Source organism: Panthera onca, chromosome X, assembly GCF_046562875.1.
Source record: "Panthera onca isolate mPanOnc1 chromosome X, mPanOnc1 haplotype 2, whole genome shotgun sequence".
Lineage (NCBI taxonomy): Eukaryota > Metazoa > Chordata > Mammalia > Carnivora > Felidae > Panthera > Panthera onca.
Window position 1 is genome coordinate 71638457 of NC_138357.1, and position 25904 is coordinate 71664360.

Consider the following 25904-nt stretch of genomic DNA (forward strand, 5'->3'; position numbering starts at 1 on the left):
TTGGGAGTGGTCATGGTGATGCTGGTGGTGGTGAACAGATCCTTCCCAGGATCTAGGTGGTCTGAGGATTCTTGAGTCTGTGACAGTATTGTGTGCCCACCCTCAGTCTCTACTTATAATGCCACTTTACAGCGGTGGTGGTACACCTACAGATTAGATTAACACTTAATCTCCCAGAGGATTTAGCCTGTGTCATAGCACACATTTGCCACACCCTCTGTAAAGCCCTGGTTTCTAAGGTTCTTTCCACCGGAAGCTATGACAGAAGGAAATGTGTGGGTGGGGAGGGGTAATGGGTGAGGGGCCCAGGTTCCTGACAGTCGACACCCAGGGAACGAAGAGCAAGCGCCATGTTGAAGCCACCATTGCCACTCAGATCCCTCTTATTCCTGCAGCTGCCTCTGCTGGGGGTGGGGCTGAACTCGACAGGCCCCAAGCCCAATGGGAATGAAGACATCACAGCTGGTGGGAAACCTGGGACTGAAGGGGGTTGGTGAGAAGAGAGGCTGTGGGAAGGGGCCTTACGGAAAGCTTGAACCTGCCATGGGACGTTAGAATGATGCGGGTAGAATTTAAGAGTACTGTGTAGAAGGAAAGGGGAAGGGTTCTCTGCCTCCTGCTGCTGCTTCTCCTGACCATCATTTCTTGTCTTCCCCTCCCCCACTTCGTTTTCTCCCCAACCTAGATTTCTTCCTGACCGCTACACCCCCTGAGGCCCTCAGTGTTTCCACTCTGCCCCTCCCAGAGGTCCAGTGTTTTGTGTTCAATGTTGAGTACATGAATTGCACTTGGAACAGCAGCTCTGAGCCCCATCCCACCAACCTGACTCTGCACTATTGGTATGAGAAGGGAAGAGGGGAGCACAGGGGAGTAAGATGAGGTGGGCTGGATGGGACTTCGTGGGGACCAAGAAAGAGGGTAGCCAGCATCCCAGCCTCCCTACCATTTTCTCATGGGGTAAATCATACGTCAGTTCGGAGATGAGGCTGGGCTGTCTTATCTGTAGTCCCCAAGTTTATGCCACTGTTCCTCTTCCTCTCAACCCTTCTCTAGGTACAAGAACTCCAATGATGATAGAGTCCAGGAGTGTGGCCACTATCTATTTTCTGGAGAGATCACTTCTGGCTGCTGGCTGCAAAAAGAGGAGATACATCTCTATGAAACATTTGTTGTCCAGCTCCAGGACCCACGGGAACCCAGGAGGCAGTCCACACAGAGGCTGAAATTGCAGAATCTGGGTAATGGGGAAAGGGCATCAAGAGTCCAGGGATATATTGTGGGGGTGCCGGGGAAATATTGTGGTGTGCTGGAGTGTCCAGAGTGGTTTTCTTTCACCTTAAGGGTACTTAGGCAGAAAGGAGGAGGCGAGGGATCCAATAAAGGAAGGGAGAAGGGATCAGGGGCATTACCTTCAGGATCCTAACTTGTCTAGGCCAGGGGAATGAACACACACACACACACACACACACACGCATATCTCCAGTGATCCCCTGGGCTCCGGAGAACCTAACGCTTCGCAACCTGAGTGAAACCCAGCTAGAACTGACCTGGAGTAACAGACACTTGGACCACTGTCTGGAGCACCTTGTGCAGTACCGGAGTGACTGGGACCACAGCTGGACAGTGAGTGACTGGGGTTATGAATGTAGCAGCTGAGGCCAAGCAAATGGGGATAAAGTATTCAATCAGCCACATAGGGGGGCCTGCTGTCAAGCTCCTGTCCTCTGCCTCCCAGTTCCTCTGCTCTGTCCACCCTCATCCAACTCCCTTTCCTATCAACACCCGTGACTTTCCATTAACATTTCCGTACCCATACTTTCCTCAATGCCTGTTAAGCAAGTAAACAAAAGGAAGCCTTCAAGGGGATCTGGAGGGGAGGGATTAGATTCTAGTCAGTGAAGGGAGCAATGTGGCTTGAGCAGTCCAGAGAGGAGAGAAGAACTGGGGAGAACCAGATGACATGTGGGGAGGGGCAGCAGTTTTAATTCTTCCTTCTTTTTTAGACACCCATCTCTCCCTCACCCTCTTTCTCCCCAAGGAACAATCAGTGGACCACAGACATAGCTTCTCTCTGCCTAGCGTGGATGGGCAGAAATTCTACACGTTCCGTGTCCGGAGCCGCTATAACCCACTCTGTGGAAGCGCTCAGCGTTGGAGTGAATGGAGCCGCCCGATCCACTGGGGCAGCAATACTTCAAAGGGTAAAATGGGCCTAAGGCACCCCCCTACCCACGAACCCAGCACCCCAACCTTTCTAGCGTCTCTGCCTTTTGCTCTACCGCTTACCCCTAAGCCCCCAATTTTGGTGGCCCATCTCCCCTCACTGTTGAACCTCAACCCTCAGGCAGCAGGGCTTTTCTGTGTAGGGTTGGGTCAGTATGTTGTTGGAGTGTGTGTGTGTGTTGGGGGGGGGGGGTTGTTGAGAAGGAGGCAGAGGGGATATAGAATGTATAAGATTCCCCTACAGCACTCCCAGAAATCGTGCATGGTAAAGATAGATGGCTTTGGAAGCAGACAGATCTAGGGTTTAAACCTACCTCTGCTACTTACTGCCTCTTTGACCTGGGGCATATCACTAACCTCTTTGATTCTGTTTCCTCATCTGTAAAGTGGAGATAACAATTGTTTGTCCCTCTCAGGAGTCATGAAGATTAAGTATACGGACAGTGTCTAGCACTGCGCCAGGCACCAAGTTGGGGCTGTACAAATGTTGGCACATAGTAGGGACACTACAAATGTTAGGTCTCTTTCTCCTCCTTTTTTTTTTTTTTTTTTTATAGAGAATCCTTTGTTGTTTGCAATGGAAGCTGTGCTTATCCCCCTTGGCTCCGTGGGATTGATTATTAGCCTTATCTGTGTGTACTGCTGGCTGGAACGGTGAGATTTCAGATATACCAGGAAGATGAGGTGGGGGGTTGCCGCTGGGAATAAATAGTAGAGGAGGATTATCACAGGGTCTCCAGGAATAGAGGGCAGGACAGTAAGGAATGAGGGATCACTCCAGTGGGCATGGTGCTAGAAGGAAGCCACAGGAACAGAGAACACAGAATCCCTTCTTCATTCCATCTGGGAGAACTGGGAGACAGATAATAAAAGAGCATAACCTGCTGTGCCCCCTCTTTCTCCTCTGTCAGGACGATGCCCCGGATTCCTACCCTCAAGAACCTAGAGGATCTGGTTACTGAATATCACGGGAACTTTTCGGTGAGAACATTGTCATAGGCAACTGCAGTTTGTCAACTAGCGACTGCCTGCCGGCAAGTCAGACAGAGTATGGGGAGCAGAGGGAATGGGAGGGGGCCTGCACTAACAGTCAGGATGTGGCCAACCGATTGGGGGATGGGCTGGATGGAGACACACAGAAGAACTGGTTACAAATTGGTTGAGGCAGATGGAAACAGTGGTACTGGGGGCCCCAAGAGTCTGTGTGTCCCTTCCGTGATCACTGCAGTTGCAGACGTTGTAAGAGCTCCCTTAGCACAGAGCCTGGGTCTTTTACTCCCTGCCCCTAATTGACCCCTGACCTGGAGATATCTGTCTTTAGGCCTGGAGTGGAGTATCTAAGGGACTGGCGGAGAGTCTGCAGCCAGACTACAGTGAATGGCTCTGCCACGTCAGTGAGATTCCGCCAAAAGGAGGGGCTCCAGGGGAGGGGCCTGGGGGCTCCCCCTGCAGCCAGCATAGCCCCTACTGGGCTCCCCCGTGTTACACCCTGAAACCGGAGCCCTGATACCCTGACAAAACCCCAGAGTCCTGTAGTCCTAAATTGTACTAACTTCCCCTCATCCAGCCAGCCTGGGTCCAATGCTCACCTCGCCCCCCTGTGGCTGATTCTGAATTTTATGCCCCCTATAACTCCCCCCCCCCACAACCCGCATTCAATTTCTCCTATCATCCAATTGGCCCTTTGCCCCCAAACCGAACCGGGTTTCTCATCTTCCCCAATCCAGCCCCTCTTCCTCACAGGATTGTTTCTCCCCGCCATCCCTCCGTCCTTCCCTCCCTCTTTTCCATCTACCCTTCAATTATTCTTGAATCAATGAGAAATAAAGCTTCTGTTGATAATCATCAAGAATGTCTGTTGTTGGGGCAGGGGCAAGGGAAACGTGGGGTGCAATAAGCGGGGGAGGCATGGTGCTGACGGTAGGAAAAAGGAGTTGTAGACTCACGATGTGGAAGCAGTAGTACCACAAATGAACTAGAGAACAGGACTGTTCCAGAAACTTGGCTTTTCTCTAGGGGTCCTGCACTCCTTCCAGGATGCATTCTAGAATTAGATTTACCAGGGCACCTGAGCGGCCCAGTCGGTTAAGCATCCGACTCTTGGTTTCAGGTCAGGTCATGATCTCATGGTTTGTGGGTTTGAGCCCCATAGCAGGCTCTGTGTTGGCAGTGCGGAGCCTGCTTGGGATTCTCTCTCTTCCTCTCTCTGCCCATCCCCTGCTCATATTCTCCCTTTCTCTCTCTCAAAATAAATAGATAAACATTTAAAAAAAGAATTAGATTTACTGTGGTGCTCCCACTCCCAGCAAATCTTTCACAGACCCCACTCAGTTTCTTCTCTCCTTATCCTTACTCCACCTTCTGCCACACATACCACTTCTGACCTCATAATCCCTCAACTGCAGCCTCAGGCCCCACCCCTAGGGATGCTGGTTATCCACAACTGCCAGTAGCTCTCTTTGGGCCCCTTCAGCCTATGCAATCCATCTACCTCTCTAGATCCCCAATCCTATGGGCCCACTTGCAGCTCCCCCAGGACCTCTAGAACACTCTCCTTCCAAATGACTCATCAGGCCTCTATCTGAAGAGTGAGAAGATCTTGAGAGCATGTTCATTTTCATCACACATGGAGGTGAGGGGCATCACAGAGCTGGAGTCTGTGTGTAGGGCCTGGGAGGTTTGAGAGCAGTGGAGATCACAGGGATGGCATGTATAACTAGAGAAGGGCCACATGGCCCATCCCATGTCTTCTCAGATAATCAGCAGTTTCTGGCCAATATCAATTGCTCTGTCCTTCTGTTGATGCACTACACCCGCAGAAAAGTAGGGTTGCCTAAAACAGGTGAGGAGTTGGGGGAGGGGACTGATGGCAGATGGTCAGAAGTAAGTAGGATCATTTCTAGCTCCCAAGCCCTTTGACTGGCAAGAAGAGAGCTCCTTGAATCTAACAGCTCTCTCCAACCCATTCAGGATAGGATCCCACTCTCCTTCCTTAACTGCCCCAATTACCCTATGGCCTCCCTCCAGACACCATCGACTTGTGTGATGAAACAGGGACAATGAAGATGTTTTTCGTGATGAAGACCCCTGGAGACTATGCCAGCAAATTCCTTACAGCTCGAAGCACCTACTACGTTTGTAAGGTGGAGCGTGGAGCACAAGGTAGAGACTTGGGAGCACTCCTGAGAGTGCAAGGCCCTCAAAATGGATTGTGAACCTTGTCCTTAGCATAGGGTCCCCTCAACCAGATCCAAACTGACCATCTCTAGACTGCCTAAGAAAGAGCACTGCCTCTATGACAATAGGGTAGGCTTACACATATTATGCCCCCCCCCCACCTAGAATTAGTCTTGAGGGGAGGAAATAAGTTACATCAGCTCAAGGTCGTGTTGAGTGCTAGGGTCCTGACATCTTGGGTTTTGGAAGGGTAGAGACCGGGTGGCAGGGGCTGGGGATAGCACACTGCTGTGTTCATAGGAACCCGACTAGAGAATGCCTACAAAGCTTTTGTGCCCCTTCTGAAGAATCCAGAACCTGAGCTAATCGGTAAGGAACATGATGGAGGAAGGAGAAACATGGAAAAGACCTTATGTAGCTGGATGATATAGTATATTCTCTGTATAGAGTGGGAATGGTGTGATATGGCAGGTAGGATCACAGGATCCTAGGAAAAGGGGAATACAGCCTAGGTCCACTTTAGGATGGATGTGTAGCTCAAATCAGATGAAGTTGTATGTGTCACTCACCCCTACCCCCACCCCCATTTCTCAAGCATTGTCTTGATATATTTCCCTATCAAAACCCCATCGTTTCCATCTTGCTCTTGATCCTTTTCTCTTGGAGTCTTGGTGACCCAATTTGCAATGAAAAGAGCAAAACCTAGGCACCTTCAGATCACTCCTCAGCCTAGCTTTAGGCCCATTACTCCAAGGGATCACCGGAATTATGGGAGGGATGGGATGGGTAGATAAGATCTCTAGTCCTCAGAGGCAGGGGGGATGGGGGGTGCCTTTTCCTGGTTCTTAGAAAACTTGCGCTCACAATGTGATGTCATGGAGAAGAATCCATTGAAAATGCTTAAAATCCAAGAAGCCAAGAAAGTCGTTGCAATCGAATCCACTGCGAACGCCCCAGTAAGGCTCCCCAAATGTGCTCTGCCCCCCCCACACTCCCCCCTCCCTGCCAGCCAACACAAGCCTCCTGCACCTTGGCCCCCTGGAATGAATTTCCTTTCCAAGTCCAAGGTCCAAGCCCAAGACCTACCTCCAACCTCTTTTGGCCTGCCTCTGACCCTAGTTTGTAGAAAGCTTCCCTGAAGGGGCCTCTTTATCTACTTATGGATGTTTTCCTTTTCCAGTCTGTCTACCGGAAGATCAGATGAAGAGGGGCCCCCTCCCCCTCGCAGGGGTCTGACCCTTAAGACCAGAGCAGACGTTTTCAGTAGAAGGGATAGACATCGCTAACTGAATAAAGTGACCAAGTGAGAGCAGTAATATTAGGTATGGAATTGCTGGAATTTTATATGAGGCCCCTTTTTCAAGAAGACACCGTCTCCCAATATCTGTACCAAGGCTTGAGTGTGCCCCAGGCACCGTGGAGGTTCTGAGGGTGGGGAGGAGTGGCAGGAGAGGGCTGGGGTGGGGGAGCACATGGGTGGGGGTGAGGAAAAACCGTGAAGTCTCCTACAATGAGCCTTTGAGGGACAGAGTAGGAGGTGGGGTCTTCTCCAACCAAACTACCTCCCCTCCAGAGAGGCCTATCACTCTATCCAGAGAGCCTGCCTACTACTGCTGGGGTTAGGTGACGGATTGGCATCTTCCCTCCCCGCCTCCACAATCTACCGACTCCTCCTGCTGAAATTCCCCAACCCCCTACTTCTCTGCCTCCTTGCTGTCCCTCCCGCCAGTCCTCTGCCTTTCCCCCACCCCCCCACCCCTTATCCGAGGGGAGCAGAAAGGCAGCAGAAACCAGAGCTGGTTATAGGCATTTATTGAATTTATTCATTTATTGATTTGACACACTTCCCCACTCCAATCTAGCACATGATACAATCTGGGTAGGCCAGGCGCTGACACAGGAAATGATGGGAACCCACAGCAGGGGCGGGGGGAGGGGACAATGTAAAGGGGACTGGGGGAGGGGCTGCTTTGGGGGCTGGGGTGGAGAAGGAGCCCCAGATGGCCACCCTGGCAGGTGCTAGTAAACCTGATCCACATTCCCCTCCATCCCGCTCATTTCCCAGACCCTCAGCCAAGCTCCCCAGCTCCCCCTTCCCTGTTCTGCCCCTCCCCCTGCCTGCCACCACACACACTTCCACATAACCCCTGTAGTCAGGCAAGGGGAAGAAGGGCAGGAACAGCTGTCAGGGGCCTGGAACAGGGAGGTCTCTGTGCCTAACTTTACCACCCTAAATCCTTCCCTCTTCTCCCCCTCCCCTTCCCCGGCCGCAAACTAATTCCAGGCCTTCAATGCACTCTCCCACCATAGCACTAACCCGCAGCGGGTCATTGGAGAGTGTGGCTGCACCCGAACACCACATGCTCCCAGACACAAGGTGAATGAGGGGGCCTGGCTTAGCTTTTTCCATAGGGAAATTCTAAGCTAGTTCTGCCCAGACCTTGTTCTCCACATCTCCACGTCTCCATGTCATCGTCGCTGGAGCTCTTTCCCCTGCTCTCCACTGCTGCTCCCCTGCCCCCTGCTCTCTGTCGGCCTGGTGTTCTCTCACCCCGTTTCCCATGCTTCCCCGAGTAATGTCTGTAGTGTTTGTATCATGTCACTATGACAAAGCCTTCAAAAAGAAAAAAAAAAAAGCATTCTCCCCACCACTAGCACCTTGCCACTGTTAAAAATCTCTATATTTGTGTTTATATTTCTTTAAAAGTTTATAAAAAGCCTTTCTGTGATCTGCAGCCTTCCAAGGGTGATTTGGCCTGGTGAGCCTCTCCAGTGCTCAGACCTTGGCCCTTCCATGTCCCTGCTACCCTCCCCCCCACCCCACACCACTGGCCTAGGGGGCCACTGCATAAAAATCCAAGGCTTAACCTAGCCTGGACCAGCTCAGATAAGACTACAAAAAATCCTGCTCCCAAAGGCAGGGGTAAGGCCACTGGTGACTTCACATTTCCAACAGCATTGCCCACCCCTGCTATAAAACCTAGGGAGTGGGAATGGGGGGAGCCTAGGAAGGCTCCCAAGAGGGGGCCTCACCCCCTAATTGGCACAGTGAGAATAAGCCCTTTCTCCCTTTCCCCCACCCCTTTCCCTCCCTCCCTCCCCCCATAGTTACCATATGGGGCAGTTTTATCTTTCTAATTTCCTCAACACCTGTGTGAGCAGACCCCACCCTAGCTCTAAAGCAGGGTCCCAAATTCCCAGGGAAGGGTCAAGGGTAAAGAGTGGATATGGGCACGCCTGGCTCCACCTCTGAAGCAGGGGACAAAGCTTCTAGCCATGGCTCAGGGATCTGTGGGAAGAAGAAAACAGAAGACAAGGTAAGAGGCTGATCTGGGGTGTGACAACTTTCCACCATTAAGGTCACACGCCCCCAAAACAGAGACAGCCCTTCCCCACACGTTTTCCTGTGCTAATGCTAGGGGTGGGCTTTGCTGAAGGGCCTGGAGGTCCCATCTGGAAACTCTGCCTCTCCACTATGATACCCTCCCAATTCCCCAGGAGCTCCAGCTACTCCTTGCTCTAAATCTCCCTCTTGCTCAGCTCATGGGACTAGCTGGGCACCTAGGGGGTGGCCAGAGGTTGTGAGATGCTACTGTTGATTAAGAGGTACCATACCTGGCTCAAAGTTGAAGTCCAATCCCTCACCCCCATCCATGAGGTCACTGATGATGTTATCCACGTCACACTCCAGGTTCTCCATGTACATATCGAGATCTAGATCCTGAGGCATTCTGTCTTGGCTTGCAGCTTCCGTAGCAGGTGTGAGCACAGGAGTCCCCAGGGTCTTGGGGATGGGAGCACCTGCCATGACTGGAGGTGGCGCTATCATAGAGAGGGTGGGAACCAGACTGCTGGGGCCTGGGGCCTCTAGGGGCTTGGGACACAGGCCAACCCCTGTGGCTAGCTTACTGGAGGAAGGTATGCCCCCCAGCAACAGAAGTGTCGGAGCCTGGGACAGAATGGGATCTACCTGGGTCATGAGGACATCAGCAGGGGGTGGTGGTGTATCAGAGGTGAGCAGAGCCTCCAGAGACTGGGAGCTTGAGAAGCACCCTTCTCCTGCTGACAGGGGCCCCTCTGCTGGGCTGAAGAGGGAGGTGCTGTAGGTGTGTAAGGGACCTGTCACCCCAGGATGCTGCAAAGAGAAGCCAGAGAGACTACTCCGAGATAGCAGGGAATGGGAAGATGTGAGATTGAGCCCATCTAACAGCTCCAGATCTTCATTTAGGGTGGGAGGGACACCCCCTGCATAGCTGCTGACGGAGGCTGGTATCTCCTCCTCTGCCAGCACCTCAGACTCTCGCCTCATGGGGGAGTGCCTTGTGCTGACACTGCTAGCATTTGAACTGCTTCGTGGACGGAAGGTGGTCCACACATCTGCTTCTTCAGGGTTTCGAGAACAAGGGCTGCCTGACCACTTGGTGAAGTGGCCAACGGGGCTGGTCGGAGTGGCACCTTCAGGCGGGGCTGGCAGCACGGCTGGTTTCTTCTTGGGGGCCTTGCTGCGGCCCCGAAGCAGCTTGCTGCTGCTATCCATGGAGGCTGCCCGTCGGCGGGGAGCCTTGCCGCTCTTGCCTCCCTCAGGGTTCAGCATCCACCAAGAGCTCTTGCCAGTAGCCTCGTTGTGAACCTTGATGAACTTGCTGTGCAGGGACAGGTTGTGGCGGATCGAGTTCTGGAGGGGGCAGAGGCAGGAGGAAAGGGGCATGAGGTACGTGCAGGGGAGGTCAGTGGCCAGCAGTCCAGCCTCAAAGGACGCTGGGACATAGCAGGGGCATTCCTCCAAACTCAGAGCTATCCAAATCCAGAGGAGAACAGGCAAAGGTAGGGGCAGGGAAGGAGGGTGTGTGCATGGGGAGACCATACACAGTTCCCACCCAAAGGCAAGACACTCAGCCTCTGCTCCAGACTTTTTGGCACAAGGGCCCAGGAGACAGCCTGAGTAACAACCTACTGCAGAGGGCACTGGGCCTGCTCTGGAAAAGCTCACAGCACTGCACTCCTCCCAGGTCTCTGAGGGGCTGTCTGGTGTTGGTGGTCACTGGGGAGACATACTCCTGGTTCAGCAAGAGCTAGGATTAGGTGGGGAAAGAGAATTCCACAGCTCCAATCTCTTTCCTTGAGCGGAGGCTTGGGTGGAGTTTACGGGAAAGTGGCGTAACACCGGCCCAGGACTGGCCCAGGACTGACCGACCCTGTGTTGAGCCAGTTCTCTGAATAGGCTGAGGGGCTGGACCCTCAACAGAGCTGGCGCTCTACTCCCCATGGGGCACTGGAGCCCCAGCTCTCCATAGGATTTGCAGATTCCTTTGTTCCTGATTCCTCCCGATCACTGGGCACACACCCTCAACTTCACTCAGGCCAGGCTTCTCACCGTGCCTCAAATCCACAAGGCACATTCCTTGTCCTAGGAAGGATCTCCCCTCAGTAAATTCTGCTAGTTCCTCAAGACCAAGCAGAAGTCCCCTCTCTTCTATTAAGTGGCTTCCTGACTGTTGCTGCCAAATTTCTTGTGTGGTATTTTTAATCTGTTCTACACCACCTTACCCAACCTATATTGTACTATTTACCATCTCATGCAATTACACGAATCAAGTATAAGTGCCCATGGCGCAGGCCATGTTGTCCAGTCAGGCAGCCCTCAAACGGTGGCCCCCTCAGAGTGCCAAGCTGCCAGTACATAATCGATATGTTACCTTATTGGTGGGTGGCCCCTTGAGGCTCTATCGGCTTTGGAGTGCCTTGGGTATTGGAAGCTCCATGTTCTCCCTTCCTCCTTTCCTCCCTCTGTTCTCCCTTTCTCCCTCACTGCTGATATTCTGAGAGAGATAAGTTGTTTTTTTTTTTCCTCAGGGGCCTAGGGAGCTGAGATTGGTAGCTTCTTGAGCCCCCAGAGCAGCTTATTGCTACTGGTTGCCCCAGGCTAGTTACACCATCCTTCTGTGTCCCCGCCCCCCCCCCCCCCCACCTCCCTACTCTTTCCTACCTCCTTTCCCCTACTTCTCCTCAGGAATTTGTGCCTAAGATCTCCAACCTTAGGGGCATTTGACCTCCCACATGGAGCTCTTTAGTGTTTGGAAAATCAGGAGGAGCCCAGAAGGGCTTGGAGCAAAACTAGAGGCTGAGGCTATGGACAGTCAGAAACACATGAATTGATTTCTGACTGGTGCTCCAGATAAGGAGACCCTCTGCCTGGGGAAAGATGCTTAAGTAGCTTCTTGTTCCAGGGCTCTTGAGGCAAAGAACTCCGTGTCTCCCTGGGACACTTCAGTAATGGCATTCCTAAACACACTGGCTACATTGGTACTCCTGGTTCTTTCGAGGAATCCCACTTGTCCACCTACACAGTAACCATCCATCCTTAGTAACTGAGAACCACTGTGACTTCTGGCACTGTGACTCCCCACCCCTTCCATCCTTTTAACTCTGGGTCTGCTGAGAAGGTCCGTTCCTTTCTCCACACTCAATACCCATGAGGCCCATTCTTCTATCCCCTCTCCTTTAGGCCTCAGAACTAGTACAACCTCCTACCTGGAGAGGTCAGCTCCTTATAATTCTTACCTGTTAGAAGTGGGGGGAGTGACTGGTAATTGTTCCCCAAGCCACCTAAACTAAGCTTTCTTGTTCTAAGTGAGTGCCACCCCCCCCCCCCACCGTGGGGTGGGAGTAATCTCAGCACATCCCCAGAGAAGCCAGTTCAGGCTGTGAAGCTTACTCTTTGGAGTGGGGGTGGGGGGTGGGGAATGAGAGCCTCGAAGGCCCAGCACTCAGCCCAATGAAGAGAATTTGGCAGCATGGGCTAGCAGAAAGAATATATGATTTATAGTTAGACCTGAGTTCAAGTCCTCACTCTACTGATATTAGGTGAGCTTCCTGACCTTTCCATACCTTAGTTTCCCAGTATGTAAAACGTGGAATCTCAAGAATTGCTGGGAAAATTAATAAAACAAAAAATGTCAAAACTACTTTGTAAACTAAAAAGCAGCAAATAAGTGTAAATTATAAGGAGGGACTACACTCCCACAGCATAACTAACAACTCATGATTATTTCTTCTATCCTGGAAAATGAACCTAAGGGAAAAGAAAAAACAGCTGTGTAGGCTGGGTCCAAGGAGGGGAGGGAGCTCTTTATGAGCTGAGACTGTGGCATGGCAGTCTACCCAGAAATAGTGCCAAGGGTCTCAGTCAGCTGTCCTGTTTTCTGTCCTGCCCAACTCCTAGGAATACTGCAGATCTGATCCCTCCCTCCATCTACTCTACCTAGGGGAGGACCCTCTGCTCATTCAACCCTCTGTACTTTCTTGTACGCTGATCTCACCACCTACGGGGGTGCGGGATGTCAAGGAGTTGAAGCTCCCCGTTTCACGATTAGGGCCCCTTCTCAGGACAAGTTTTCCGAGCATCTAGTGAGATCTTTCCTCACAGTTTCTTCATGGAAGGCCAAGAGAACTCCCAACCTTTTGCTCTAAAGTCAGAGCCTTGTCTCTCTCTCTCTCTCTCTCTCTTTTTGTAACTAATATTCCTCAACAGTAAATGAAAACTCTTCCCCTCCCAGACTTAGATAGCACCTTACTAGGGAGTTTCTTAGCACTACAGGGTAAACTGAGGCAGGTAGCAGCTCATGCCCCTTTTTTCCCCTCCTGGTCCGTAAGATCAGCTACCTTACCCCATGAAAATCACCTTTTTTTTTTTTAACCTATGCCACTCTACCTCCTCTTCTTGGGTAGAGGAGTTCTTGAACAGTACCTCTACCCTGAGGTATTGAGAAGCAAGCAGGGAATCCAAGTAATCCCACAGGAATGGGAGAAAAGGTGTTGGGGTGGGAGGTGGGGGAGGAGGGAAGGCCAGGTTCATGTGGGGAATCCACACAGTTCCTGCTGTACATAGGATAAAGACTTCTCTGTGGGAATAAGTGTTTGGGGCAGCTCAAGCCAAAGTGCTGGAAGTGCTGAGCAGTGAGCAGAGAATTCAATTTTCTCCAAGGCAAGGACAGTGTCTTATTCATCTGCCATCCTCCAGCATCAAGCACTGAGCGTGGTATATACTATGTCCTAAGTAAATGTGTAATTGATGATTGAAGGTGGGTCTCTCGGGTGGGGGCGTAAAAGGGGCCCCAGAATGGCAGCAAGGAGGCTAGGGATCCCAGGGGCAGATGGTATTGGGACAGAGGTAAGGGGGTCATAGTTACCTTCCATCCTGCTGAGCTGTTGCTGTCACCCTTGTCCTTGAAGTAGGGCACAGTGCGGACCATCCACTCATAGATCTGGGCGAGTGTCAGTCGCTTCTCGGGGGCGCTTTCAATGGCCTGGCTGATGAGTTCTGCATATGACTGATTTCCCCAGGCATTCCGGCGGGAGCCTCCCTTCCGAGGACCTGTTACAGCCCCCAGGATCCCGGGCTGGGGGCCCCCTGCCGGCTCGGGGAGCTGGGAGGGCAACAGGATCGGGTCTGAGCGTCCCTCCGTGTGTACCTTCTCTCTCAGACCCGGCTCCACCTCGGGCGGCTCGGGCGGCTCGGACGCCTCGGTAGCGAGCTCTGGTCGGGGAAGGGGCCAGGTGCAGGAGCGGGGACGGCTCTGGGGTTCGAAGTCGGGATCGAGGTCTATGATCGCAGCAGCCTCTGTGGCTGAATTCTCATTCCTTGGATCCATACGTGGAGTTGGACCTCCGCCACTCAGCGTTCAGAGGAGCCTGCCACAGTCCCTCACGATGCCTCCCCCCAGGGGGGAAGCACCGAGGGCCAGGAGGCACATTCCTGCCGGTCCTCAGAAAGTCGCGAACTTCCCCCTCGCCCCAGAACGCTAGCCCCCAAAGCTGTCCCTTCTACACAGTTAGTTCTCTGATCCTTTTCTCGACTACAAGCGGACAGCCTCAGAGCTCTTTCTGAGACACCACCTGTAACCTCCGCCTAGCGAAGGCACTTTTTTTCCAGCCTCTCACTCAGCTTCCTGCTCTTTTAAACCTGAGGCACCGTATCCCCTCATACATTGCGCTCCCATCACCAAACGTCTCCTTAGCCGCGGTTCCCTCCCCCTTTTAAGTTGCTGCCCCCCGGACACTCCTCCCAAATTTCCTCCACCCGGATCACTGCCCTCCCCCACGCCCCGCTCCCCCGCGTCACTTGCCCCTCCCCTAGCTGCCCCTCCCCCCGCCTCTTCCTTTCCCTCCACTCTTAATGGGGTCCACGTCCCCGCGGCCCCAGCCTCTTCTATTCCCGCACCAATTCCCCTATCAACCCCCCCACCCCCCGCCCCCCGGGTTTCCTTTTTGTTTTGCTCCCAGCCGCAGCCCCCGCCTGACGTCTCTGTTTACCACTCGCCGGGGCAGCCATCTGCGCACGCGCCTGGAGAGCCAGTTGGGAAACCGAGTTCTTCAGTCGTGCCACCCTAATCGGCCTTAAGGACTACATTTCCCGTCCTACTTCGCGGCCAGGAGCCCGATAAGGGCGGCTGGAGAGCGGCGTGGCAGGATATAGGGAGGTGGAACTTTAATCAATAGAGGTCGTTGCGGACTTTTTCTTTTCTTGAAAAGTCGTTTTCCTCCTTTCTTCCCCCCTTCCCACCTCCTCCCGTGTGACTTCGGGTCGCCTAGGTGACCATGTTGAGGGGTGCTAGACCTTTCCTTCTTTTAGTGGAGAGGGGAGGGGGAAAAATGTGGTCTCTACAAGAAGCAGAAAACCGAGAGGCAAGAAGCAAAGAATGGACGGGCTTGTGTAACATAAACAAATACTGATGATAGTGTCTCCTCTACCCGCCTCTCCCCACCCCCCAAGCCCCCAAGTGCAATTCACGGTGACCGTGCGGTGGCTGACCAATCAGTTTTCTCCACTGGCTCTTCTGGCCTGCCCTTAAATATTGATAGTTTCCAGGTTCCCGTCTTGGGCCGCTTCACTTCTCATTCAACAGGTCCCAAACTTAACTCATCTGTTCTTGCACCCACACCCCTATGCTCTGGCTACCCTTATCTCTGAATTTGGTCAATAGCTGTCCTGATCTACCCAGTCTTCCAAGCTAAAATACCTTTTGCCTTTTCATCTCTTTAACTTCTCACATCCAATTCGCAGTTGCATACCTTATTTATCACAGGATTAAATTGCAATATCATCTTAATTGCACCTCCTGCCGTCAGTCTTTTCCCCCACTATGGTTTTATGTTCCATGCTGCCAACAAATCTCCCTTGTAAGAAACACTCCTGGTAATAATAGTTAAAATGTATGGAGTGCTTATTATGTGCCAGGCGCTGTGCTAATTGCTTTACATACATTAGTTCATTTACTCCTCAAATCCACCCTGTAAAGCAGGTACTGCTATCAACCGCACTCTACAGATGAAGACACTAATGCTCAGAGATTCGGTGACATACCCAAAGTCACAGCTAGGAGACAGGGGAACTAGGATCATAACATTTATTTATGACCATAAATCTTCCCTGCTTGAAACTTCCTTTGGTTTTCCCTATTGCCTATGCGATAAAGTTCAAACTCTCTAGCAAGGTACACACAGTATCTTCAGTTTCAGGACACTTCCCACATTTCCTGCTTCATCTTTCACTGGGCACACTAAGTTCCAACCAGAGTTTTGTACTGTTTCCTGGAAATGCCATACCCTTTTATACCTCCACCTCCTGGGGTGTCCTCCCTCTCATCGTCCCCTCCCCAAGTCTCTTATTTTGGAACACTCCTATTCAGCCTTCCTTGTTCCCCTCAGGTGGAGTTCTCCCTTTTCTGCATTCCCAAGCACTTTGTGCAGGCTTGTGTTTTATAGCACAGACCATATTGTATTGTAATTATTTCTTTACACATACATCTCTTCCGCTAAACTGAACTCCTCGAGGGCAGAGAGACAAGTTTTATGTATCTCTGTGACCCTTAGCCAGGGGTCACATTGGACAAATGCTGGCAGAATGAATGGGATCAGGAATTGAATGACATTACATTTGTACATTTGACAAAATTTTTAATGTTTACTTTTGAGAGAGACGGAGCATGAGTGGGGGAGGGGCAGGAAGAGAGGGAGACACAGAATCCAAAGCAGGCTCCAGGTTCTGAGCTGTCAGCACAGAGCCGGACATGGGGCTTGAACCCACGAACTGTGAGAGCATGACCTGAGCAGAAGTCAGACGCTTAACCACCTGAGCCAACCAGGCGCCCCTTGACAACTTTTTAATAAGCGTATCATGTGTACTTTCTGTCTGGCCATGTCTCAATTTTCCTGCTAGACAGCACACTCCTACAGGTAGGAACTATAACTTGTCTGTACAGTGCCTAGCATTGTACCATTTGCAGTGTTGCTTGATATGTGCTATGTGATGACAAGGCCTTCCTCTTGTCAGGAAGGACAGCTATACAACTTGGCATTTTCTAGAGGTGGCGGTACATCGAGGCTTCAAAGAGATATTAGGCTACTCACGGTAACGTAACCATCTTGGTTCTATATATTCCTGCCTCCTTCTACTCCAAAGTGCATTTGTGCTCCATTTGTCATGTACAGGGTAAATAGAAGACCATGTATCCCTACCTGAGGTCCAGACTAGAGAGATGGGACATAGTTGCTCACAATGCCTGTAAACATGTCTTGTGTGTGTCTCTTCCTCCTGCAGTACACAGCCTGGTAAGTGCCGCGGGAATGGTAAGTTTGATAGAGGAGAGGGCCTGGTGGCCACTAGGTCACAAGGAGCTCTCTTCGAACTGAAAGAGGTGTGGTGACAGATCATGCAGAGCTGCTGAGCTAGGGAAATGGCAAGGGTGGGGCAGGCATCTGTCCTGGCTTGAGTTCTATCTTGTGTTGTCTGTGTATTTGTTTGGAAAGGTCCACCTCTCCACCAACTCATGTCCATCACCTCCTTAAATTTCCAATTCAAAGCTCAAAACTTACATGCTCTTGGAAACTTTCTCCAACTAGCCCAACCTGACAGATCACTTATCTGCTTTGTGTCTCCTGAACTTCTACGAGCTCAGTTTGTATTCTTTAATTTTGTCCTTGTGGTTACATAGTTTTTCATCTCATGAGGGCATATTGTCTCCCCCACTCGATTATAAACTCTGAAATAAATCAACAAATACTTACTGAGTCTTTACTGTTAAGATGAGAGTATGGCTTGAAATCCCAGAAAGACAAAAATGACCATAACCCATAAGACCAGATGATTTAGGAGGGAGAGTTAAAGAATCTGTGCAATGGTAAAAAACACTGCTACTTTAAAGCATGTATCCAGAGAGGTCAAGGTTATTCACCTTATTACTGTGGGAATGTTAGAATATACATTAGAGTCACCTGGGTAGCTCAGTTGGTTAAGCATCTGACTTTGGCTCAGGTCATGATCTCCCAATTCGTGAGTTTGGGCCCCATGTCAGGTTCTGTGCTGACAGCTCAGATCCTGGAGCTTGCTCTGGGTTCTATGTCTCCCTCTCTCTCTCTCTCTCTCTCTCTCTCTCTCTCTCTCTGCCCCTCCCCTGCTCACACTCTGTCTCTCTCTCAAAAATAAATAAACATTAAAAATATTAAAGAAAATAATATACATTAGTTGAGGGACAGTGTTAGCAAGGTAGCCTTGGAAAATAGAAAAGACATTGGTCAGGAAAGAAGACTAACAGGAGGCCTCCATAAAACCACTGTAGTAATAAATTATGAACAGATATGTCAGGATATGGGGGGGGGTGACACAGGCCTTTTTCCCAGTTGCAACCCCTGAGTTTATGGACTCAATTGGCTCCCCACTCATGACTTGCTTTTTCCCTCTTGAGGATCATAGAGGGGTGTGACTCTCTTGCATCTTTTGCTGCTACTGCCCACTTTTCTACCTGGGTGCCACCCCCCAACTCTGCTGCCGAATTGGCTTTATTAATTTGAATTGAGATAGATATTTCCCCACTTCTTTATTATCCTGCCCAACTCTGAAAAATCACACAACCCCCACCGAGGGTTTGTATAGGATTTTTTTGCTAGTAACTATAGGGAAAGATGCAAGGGTTAACAAAAATAACAATGAGAAAGTTCGAGGAATCTCAGAAATCACAACCTCTACTTGTCTCTGGTCTTCACAGACACGTATGGAATGTACATAGTTTTGGTAGCCCTCTTCCCCAAGTCCTTATTTATGTGCTTCTGTGAAAGATTTCTAGTCCTTCTCTTAGAAACCAGTACCACCCTCCCAACCCTGTCACTGTTTTTAAAAATCTTCTTAAGAAAGCTTATGTGTGTGTATGTATATATATATATATATAAGCTTTCTTATCTATCTAATTAAAATACTTTTGGATGTTTATTTATTTTTGAGAGAGAGAGAGAGAGAGAGACAGAGCATGAGCAGGGGAGGGGCAGAGAGAGAGGGAGACACAGAATATGAAGCAGGCTCCAGGCTCTAAGCTGTCAGCACAGAGCCCAATGCGGGTTCAAACCCACAGACCAAGAGATCATGACCTGAGCTGAAGTTGGACGCTTAACCTACTGAGCCACTCAGGCTCCCCAAGAAACCTTTCATAAGAGCCTACTGTTTTCCAGACACTAGGCTAAGTGCTTTTACATAAAGTGCACCCCAGACTAAAGTCTTCAGGTTTAGCCCCAGGTAGATTTGAGTTGGTACCACTACTAAGTTCAAGGCAACTTTCAGTCCTTTCTGGACCCTGGAACTTAGTTCAATACAGTGAAAAGAACACTACGGGCTCCTGGATGACACAGCTGGTTAAGGGTCAGACTCTTTGCTTCAACTCAGATAATTATCTCACGGTTTGTGAGTTCAAGCCCCACATTGGGCTCTGCGCTGGCAACATGGAGCCTGCTTGGGATTCTCTCTCCCTCCCTCTCTCTCTCTCTGCCCCTCCCCTACTCTCTCTCTCTCTTTCTCTCTCTCTCCTCTCTCTCAAAATAAATAAACTTTAATAAATAAATAAATAAATAAATAAATAAGCCAGAAATCTGGATTAAAAAAAAAAAGAGCACTAGCTTGAGTCAGGATATCTGAGATCTTGTCACAGTTCTTTGTTTTAATGTTTATTTATTTTTGAGAGAGAGAGACAGAGACAGAGCATGAGCAGGGGAGGGGTAGAGAGAGACAGAGACACAGAATCTGAAGTAGGCTCCAGGCTCTGAGCTGTCAGCACAGAGCCGGATGTGGGGCTCAAACTCACAAACTGGGAGATTATGACCTGAGCTGAAGTCAGATGCTTAAACGACTGAGCCACCCAAGCACCCTGAGACCTTGTCATATTTCTGTCACTAACTAGTTGAATAATGATAATAATTACACTACTATTAAAAAGTAACATTTATTGAGTTTTTATTACGTGTTGGGTACTGTGCTCAGTGCTTTATGTGGATTATCTGATTTAATCCACACAATACACATGTAAGTTAAATGCTTTGACTACGTTCCTTTCACAGAGGAAAATGAGACTTGGAGAGAGTAAAGGCATCTACTTATTGTCCGCTGTTACTAAGTGGTAGAGCAGAGGGACAGATCCAGGCATTCTGACTCCAGAGCCCACACAAGTCAATTTGTCTGCCTTCTGACTTTGGTTTCTTCAGTTGTAAATGAGCATATTATGTTAGATGACAGCTAACATCTTTCCTAGCTCAAAAATCCTATTTCCTGTGATCTCCGATCTGGGTACAAGACCCCGGATTGCCCTTCTGGCCTCAGGCTTCCCGGAGATTACACTTCATACCCACACAATTCGGTTCTGGCCCCCTGCAGAAATAAGGTCTACAAAGCTTCATCTCTCAGTTTTTGGGCTCACCTGAACTGACTTTCTGGCTCTTTCCGGCTTTGTCTTTTTTTTTTTTTTTTTTAATTTAATGTTTATTTATTTTTGAGAGAGAGAATGAGAGCAAGAGAGGGGCAGAGAGAGAAGGGGACAGAGGATCCAAAGCAGGCCCTGGGCTGACAGCAGAGAGCCCGATGTGGGGCTTGAAGTCACCAACCATGAGATCATGACCTGAGCTGAAGTCAGACACCCAACAGACTAAGCCACCCAGGTGCCCCTCCAGCTTCGTCTTTAACCCTTCCTGCAGCCTCAGTGGTTCCAACCTTTGGAAGTCCTACTGGGGAAAAAAAAGAAAGTCCTACCAGCATGATATTTACCAGGGTTATTAACCATAAGAGTCTCCAATACAGGAAAACATGTTTATGTTTTATTTTATTTATTTTTTTACATGCTTATATTTTAAAGTTATATGAAAAGAGCAGGATGTGATACTTTATATGTATATGCTCATAATTTTGTTTATAATACATTGAGGAAAAAATAGGAGGAAATACCAAAAAGTGTTACCAGTGAGTAGCTTTTTTATTGTTACTGTCATATATTTCCAATTTACTATGTGTATAATTTTTAAAGTGGGAAAAAATGCAAGAAAGAAAGAAAGAAAGAGAGAAAGGAAGAAAGAGAAAGAGGGGGAAAATGCTTTATATTTTGCCTCTTTCTATAAGGGATTTGGGCACTTTACCAAAAAAAAAAAAAGAGTACAAACATTATAAGATTGTAGAAATAGAACATCAGAGGCATGGAAAGGAAGAAGGAGCTAAAGTGCCATGACCAGTCATTAAGTCCATCTTTTGGGGCAGCCAGGGGAAAGGGGGGACATAACAAATTGTTATTGGAAAGAAAGACACATAGCAATTCCTCAACACAGACAGAGATTCTCCTGTCACTAAATTCTTTTTTCTCCCAATTGCAAAGACAGGCTGACAGCAAGCAAAAATTCTTGAAAAAACAAAACATTTGCAATCCCATTGCCCTCGTACAATTTTCATCTTTGCCTGTCAGCTTTTGGTCCTCATCCACAGACACAAATAATTTTACATGGCTGCAATTAAAGTCTATCTACCGTTTTGTGTTGTTGTTGTTGTTGTTTTCAATGAACATATCATAAACACGCTTTCATATTTAGTCTTCCAGAATTATAATTTTTTTTTAAAATTTTTTTTTAACGTTTATTTATTTTTGAGACAGAGAGAGACAGAGCATGAATGGGGGAGGGGCAGAGAGAGAGGGAGACACAGAATCGTAAGCAGGCTCCAGGCTCTGAGCCATCAGCCCAGAGCCCAACGCGGGGCTCGAACTCACGGACCGCGAGATCGTGACCTGAGCTGAAGTCGGACGCTTAACCGACTGCGCCACCCAGGCGCCCCCAGAATTATAATTTTTAACAGCTACATAATGGTTCATTGCTGGCACTAAATTCCATAAGAAATTTCTCACGTGGGATTAACATAAAGGACAATGTCCTCAGTAACAGTTTCATAGCACATCACAGAAGAGATTTTCATATTACTTGTTGGTAACTACCCTGGCTAAAAGCCAAGGGTGTAACATTAAAGCATTTCTGCAGAGGCTGAGCTAATATGGTTCAGGCATGCAATCTTCTGGTGCTTTAATTTGATCTGAGGGCACAATTTAAAATGCCACCTAAAGGAGTGGATGGATAGAATGTCCCTTACAATATATTCCATAAATATCTCTTCCCACAGCCAAGCTTTTGACAGGACCTCAGAGGCTGACTACACTTCTCTGGTGAAGGCCAGAAGTGTTGGTATGCTCTGTTGTTGACTGAGGCAGGATCCATATGTTTTGGAAGCCAGATGAACAGGTGGTTGGGTGACAGGGTTTACATTCCGGCTTGAAAGTTGAGAAGACTGACCAGCGTTGTTGTCTTCCACGGAAGTTTACCTCACGTCCCTGTGGAGGTAGGGTGCAGGTGAAAGCCGGATTTTTTGTAGGAAGCAGCTTTTGGATCTGAGTTCCACACAACAGAAGAGGGATTTTTGATTTGAGCAATTTTCAAAGCCCATAACCAGTCAAGTGGTCTGTTGTATAAGAAGGGAAGTTTCATAAATATTCTAATGGAACCTCTGGTTTTACGAACTGTAGGGTCCCAGTGTGCCTGCCGGTATGAATTAGCTGCAGAGTGGGGTTTTATATTGACCAATTGAATTTTGGAGACTGCCACCAAGGACAATTAACTATTTTTTTTTTTTACACAAATGATGTTGAACTGTTATTTCTGGCACTAATTATGTACCAGAGCCAATTGCCTCTTGAGAGCTACACCTGATATGTGATAATACTATGTCTGCAGCAGAAAGGTGGATTCATTTTTTATTTAAAAAATTTTTATTGTATTAACATTACAGCCACAAGACAAAAAAACTCTTTAAAAATAGGGAAATAGAAGAAAATACCCACAATCCCACCATTTCAACATGATTGTCATTAGAGTTTTGTGTACTTCCTTTATTTTTTCACGACCATATTTTTTCGTGTTTATATTCATATTTTGTATATAAATTTGTGTCCTGTTTGAATAATTATAATTACACAAGTAATACATGAATATGTTTTCCTTTAAAAATTTAGAACATTACAGGGGTGCCTGGCTGGGTCAGTAGGTAGATTGTGCGGCTCTTGATCTTGGGGTTGTTAAGTTCGAGTCCCATGTTGGGTGTAGAGATTACTCAAAAATAATATCTTTCTAAAAATGTAGAACATTGTAGAAACAGTTAAATGTCCCTTTGGTCCCTTATCCCATTTACCTTTACCCCTCCATTAAGTTACCACTGTCATGAGTTTGATATGTTTTCGTCCAGATCTTAAAAAATAATCCCATGGAGACAAAATACAGTTTTGTTTTGTGTGCAAGAAATGACTACATTCAGCAACTGGCTTTTTTCACACAGTTTTTAAGATTTATCCTTATTGATACATGTAGTTCATTCCCCATAACTGTTATATAATATTTCATTTAATGACTGCTACATTTATTTAGTCATTCCCTAAAGGAGAATTACTGTGTGTGTGTGTGTGTGTGTGTGTGTGTGTGTGTGTGTGTGTGAAGAGGGCTAACAAATCTGCTGAACTTCCTCAACTTCCCTAGTCACTCTGAGCATATCAATGCAAAGAGACAATGTGAAGTAAGAAAAAATAAGTCACATTACCTGCAGTCACAGAAATGCTTCGTCCCCACATATCACCATTCTGTGAGGCTAGATTCACAGTGCTGTCCAGTAGAACTCTGTGATGATGGAAATGTTCTATATCTGCCCTGTCCGATATGGTAGCCATTAACCACATGTGCTTATTGAACATTTAAAATGTGGCCAGGAAACTGAGGAGCTGAGTTTTAATTTTATTTAACTTTAATTTAAACTTGGTCACATGTGGCTAGTGGATACTGTATTGGATGGTACAAGACTCTTGCACAGCTCTTGCATAGGATAATGGAAGCCACAATTCTATATACTACAAATTACATGATCAGGAACTCTAAGACAATTGCGTCCACCCTCTAAAAGTCAATGGACGATGCTAAGATCTTGTATTGGCACTTTTACATGTCCTTCTTTCAAGGTTAAGTCTCCTTGTTCCTAGTTCCCAGATGGGTTAAAAAGATGGATTATCAGACGGAAAAAACAAAGTTGCCAGAAATCCTGCCTTTCTGGGAATGACTATACTCAAACCAAACCATGTAGAAAATCATTTCTAATCCTAACACCTTCCCTTGACATTTAATAAACTAAAATACCCCATTAGTCATCCCACTAGCCCAGTAAAATCTTCAAAAATGTCAGAAGTAGTATAAAAAATCAACAGAATAATACAAACATCTTACAAAAACAGTCTAGGCTATGAGTCAGCATTGTTCAGTTAGTTGAGTTGTGTGTCATTGATGGGGTTTAGACCCAGATGGAACTGATGTACTTTCTTGTTTTCCACAAACACCTCTGGGACTCCCTGAATCCCCATCCAGATCTCCTTTATCAACCAGAAGGTTCCTGACTGTCCCATATAACTTGCTAAATCTATAGCTCACACAGATAGGCACGTGGTTATGCAATTTTCTCTTAGAGTAGGCTCCAGAATGTCCAGATCTAATGTCTAGCTGATCTTCCCTGGCAGCATCAGGCAGATATGACAGCACGTGTTGGCTGAAGAAGTACACAGCCTGCCCCTGGAAGGAATAGTGAGGCACAAAGCACAAATACACAAACATTTAATACAGACAATAATAAAATAACATGAAAAATATGCTAGCTATGCCTATCATAAAAATCCATGACTAACTCCTCTTTTTCATTCGGATGACAATGTATGAAAGTATACCTATCCTCTTGTCTTTCCTTCCCCCCTCCCGTTTCCTGTTCTTTTATGTTTACTTTCTCTGATCTCTTTGCTTAGTCTCTTTTTTTCCTGCCTCTGGCAGTTTCCACTGTTGATCCCCTTTCTTCTTTTCCTGAGGCCAGTCTTCTAGCATCCTTCCATAAGGTCATGCACCCAGTTAATCCGTAAGTGGTATGAGGCCATTAAGATAGAAGTTAAAGAGAAAGAAGGCTTAAACACAGTCCTGTTTTCCTAGAGACTGTGGTCTGGTGTATACCAGGGGACTTCTACCTCCCTTGAGACTTTCTCCCCCACCTACTATAGGAGTGATGTGTGTTTATTAAAGAAAAATTGTAAAATGCAGAGAAAAATATTTAAAGTACCAATAGTGCCATCACCCAATGAAAACTACAGTAACTTTCACTATATTTCTTTCCATTGTTATTTTTTCCTTCTACATAGATATTTTTTAAGTAAACTCCACCACCAATGTGGGACTTCAACTCATGACCCTAAGATCAAGAGTTGTATGCTCTACTGACTGAGCCATAAAACAGGCACCCCTGTTCTATGTAGAGTTTTAAAAAACATTGTTATAATCACACTATATGAATAATTTTGTGTGTCAGGTCCCCCCCCCCAACATATAAGGATGTTTTCAAATTATTACACAGGTTGATAAATATAATTTTAGTATTGGCATAATAGTCTATCAGTTGAATGTACCATAGTTATTCATTAGCATGTTGCTAAGCCATTTATCTTGAAGTAGTATTAAAATGAGGATTTTCACAAGCATTAATTGCCAAGGATCTATGTTAAGTACATATAGATTGCCCCCAAACAGTAACTGCCCATGTAATCATAGGATAATGATAGTTCAATCAAAGCTGCAATTTTTCGGAGAACAGTATATTTCTCCATAAAGTTTAAGACAGTATAGTAATAGTGAATCTTATAGTAGTGTCAGGACCTTTATCTTCATGATGACAGCATGGTGTGGAATCAGATCTTTTTTTCCCCCCCTTTATTCAATAAATATTAATTGAGGGCCTATTACATGCCAGGGACTGTAAATACACCAATAAGAAAAAATGCTTGCCCTCATGGAGCATATAGTCTAGTGGATTTCACAGGCAATTAAACAAGGAATTACATACAGCAGGATAAATACTAAGACCGGGAAAATATGAGGGGCTAGGTGTATAAAAGAGGGGCATCTGGGTCGCCTGGGTGGCTCAGTTGGTTAAGTGTCTTACTCTTGATTTTGATTCAGGTCATGATCTCATGGCTGATGAGATGGAGTCCCGCATCAGGCTCTGTGCTGACAGAGCAGGGCCTGCTTGGATTCTCTGTCTCCCTCTCTGCCCGTCCTCTGCTCACATGCTCTTTCTCTCAAAATATATAAAT

General features: G+C 47.8%; 3 protein-coding genes across 4 annotated transcripts; 2 read left to right on the forward strand and 1 right to left on the reverse strand.

The window, feature by feature from the left end:
- The first annotated feature begins 289 nt into the window (after window positions 1-289).
- Window positions 290-4075, forward strand: IL2RG (interleukin 2 receptor subunit gamma). The gene is made up of 8 exons (XM_081794279.1): window positions 290-465; window positions 686-839; window positions 1054-1238; window positions 1484-1623; window positions 2039-2201; window positions 2781-2877; window positions 3135-3204; window positions 3545-4075. Exons 1-8 carry the CDS (start codon window positions 351-353, stop codon window positions 3728-3730), a joined length of 1110 nt encoding a protein of 369 aa, XP_081650405.1. The 5' UTR covers window positions 290-350; the 3' UTR covers window positions 3731-4075.
- A 262-nt stretch (window positions 4076-4337) lies between these two features.
- CXHXorf65 (chromosome X CXorf65 homolog) lies at window positions 4338-6716 on the forward strand. 2 transcript variants are annotated; one of them, XM_081794281.1, is made up of 6 exons: window positions 4495-4855; window positions 4979-5065; window positions 5251-5385; window positions 5701-5769; window positions 6250-6361; window positions 6581-6716. In XM_081794281.1, the coding sequence occupies exons 1-6, from the start codon at window positions 4831-4833 to the stop codon at window positions 6684-6686; spliced, it is 534 nt and encodes a 177-aa protein (XP_081650407.1). In that variant the 5' UTR covers window positions 4495-4830; the 3' UTR covers window positions 6687-6716. The 2 variants fall into 2 exon arrangements, with proteins under 2 accessions (XP_081650406.1, XP_081650407.1); XM_081794280.1 differs by lacking the exon at window positions 6581-6716 and having other exon boundaries at window positions 4338-4855; window positions 6250-6554.
- Window positions 6717-7195: 479 nt separating this feature from the next.
- FOXO4 (forkhead box O4) lies at window positions 7196-14518 on the reverse strand. The gene is made up of 3 exons (XM_081793976.1): window positions 13590-14518; window positions 9016-10075; window positions 7196-8689 (listed from the first exon to the last, which is right to left on the reverse strand). Exons 1-3 carry the CDS (start codon window positions 14049-14051, stop codon window positions 8682-8684), a joined length of 1530 nt encoding a protein of 509 aa, XP_081650102.1. The 5' UTR covers window positions 14052-14518; the 3' UTR covers window positions 7196-8681.
- Window positions 14519-25904: the final 11386 nt, after the last annotated feature.

What these genes read in the sequence shown, in the direction of transcription:
- IL2RG (XM_081794279.1), top strand. Translation starts at nt 351, where the DNA reads ATGTTGAAGCCACCATTGCCACTCAGATCCCTCTTATTCCTGCAGCTG. An exon ending in GGGCAGCAATACTTCAAAGG is followed by an intron (nt 2,202 to 2,780) that starts GTAAAATGGGCC and finishes TTTTTTTTATAG; the next exon opens with AGAATCCTTTGTTGTTTGCA. An exon ending in GTGTACTGCTGGCTGGAACG is followed by an intron (nt 2,878 to 3,134) that starts GTGAGATTTCAG and finishes CTCCTCTGTCAG; the next exon opens with GACGATGCCCCGGATTCCTA.
- CXHXorf65 (XM_081794280.1), top strand. Translation starts at nt 4,831, where the DNA reads ATGTTCATTTTCATCACACATGGAG. An exon ending in CATTTTCATCACACATGGAG is followed by an intron (nt 4,856 to 4,978) that starts GTGAGGGGCATC and finishes ATGTCTTCTCAG; the next exon opens with ATAATCAGCAGTTTCTGGCC. An exon ending in AGTAGGGTTGCCTAAAACAG is followed by an intron (nt 5,066 to 5,250) that starts GTGAGGAGTTGG and finishes GCCTCCCTCCAG; the next exon opens with ACACCATCGACTTGTGTGAT.
- FOXO4 (XM_081793976.1), bottom strand. Translation starts at nt 14,051, where the DNA reads ATGGATCCAAGGAATGAGAATTCAGCCACAGAGGCTGCTGCGATCATA. An exon ending in ACAGCTCAGCAGGATGGAAG is followed by an intron (nt 10,076 to 13,589) that starts GTAACTATGACC and finishes TGCCCCCTCCAG; the next exon opens with AACTCGATCCGCCACAACCT.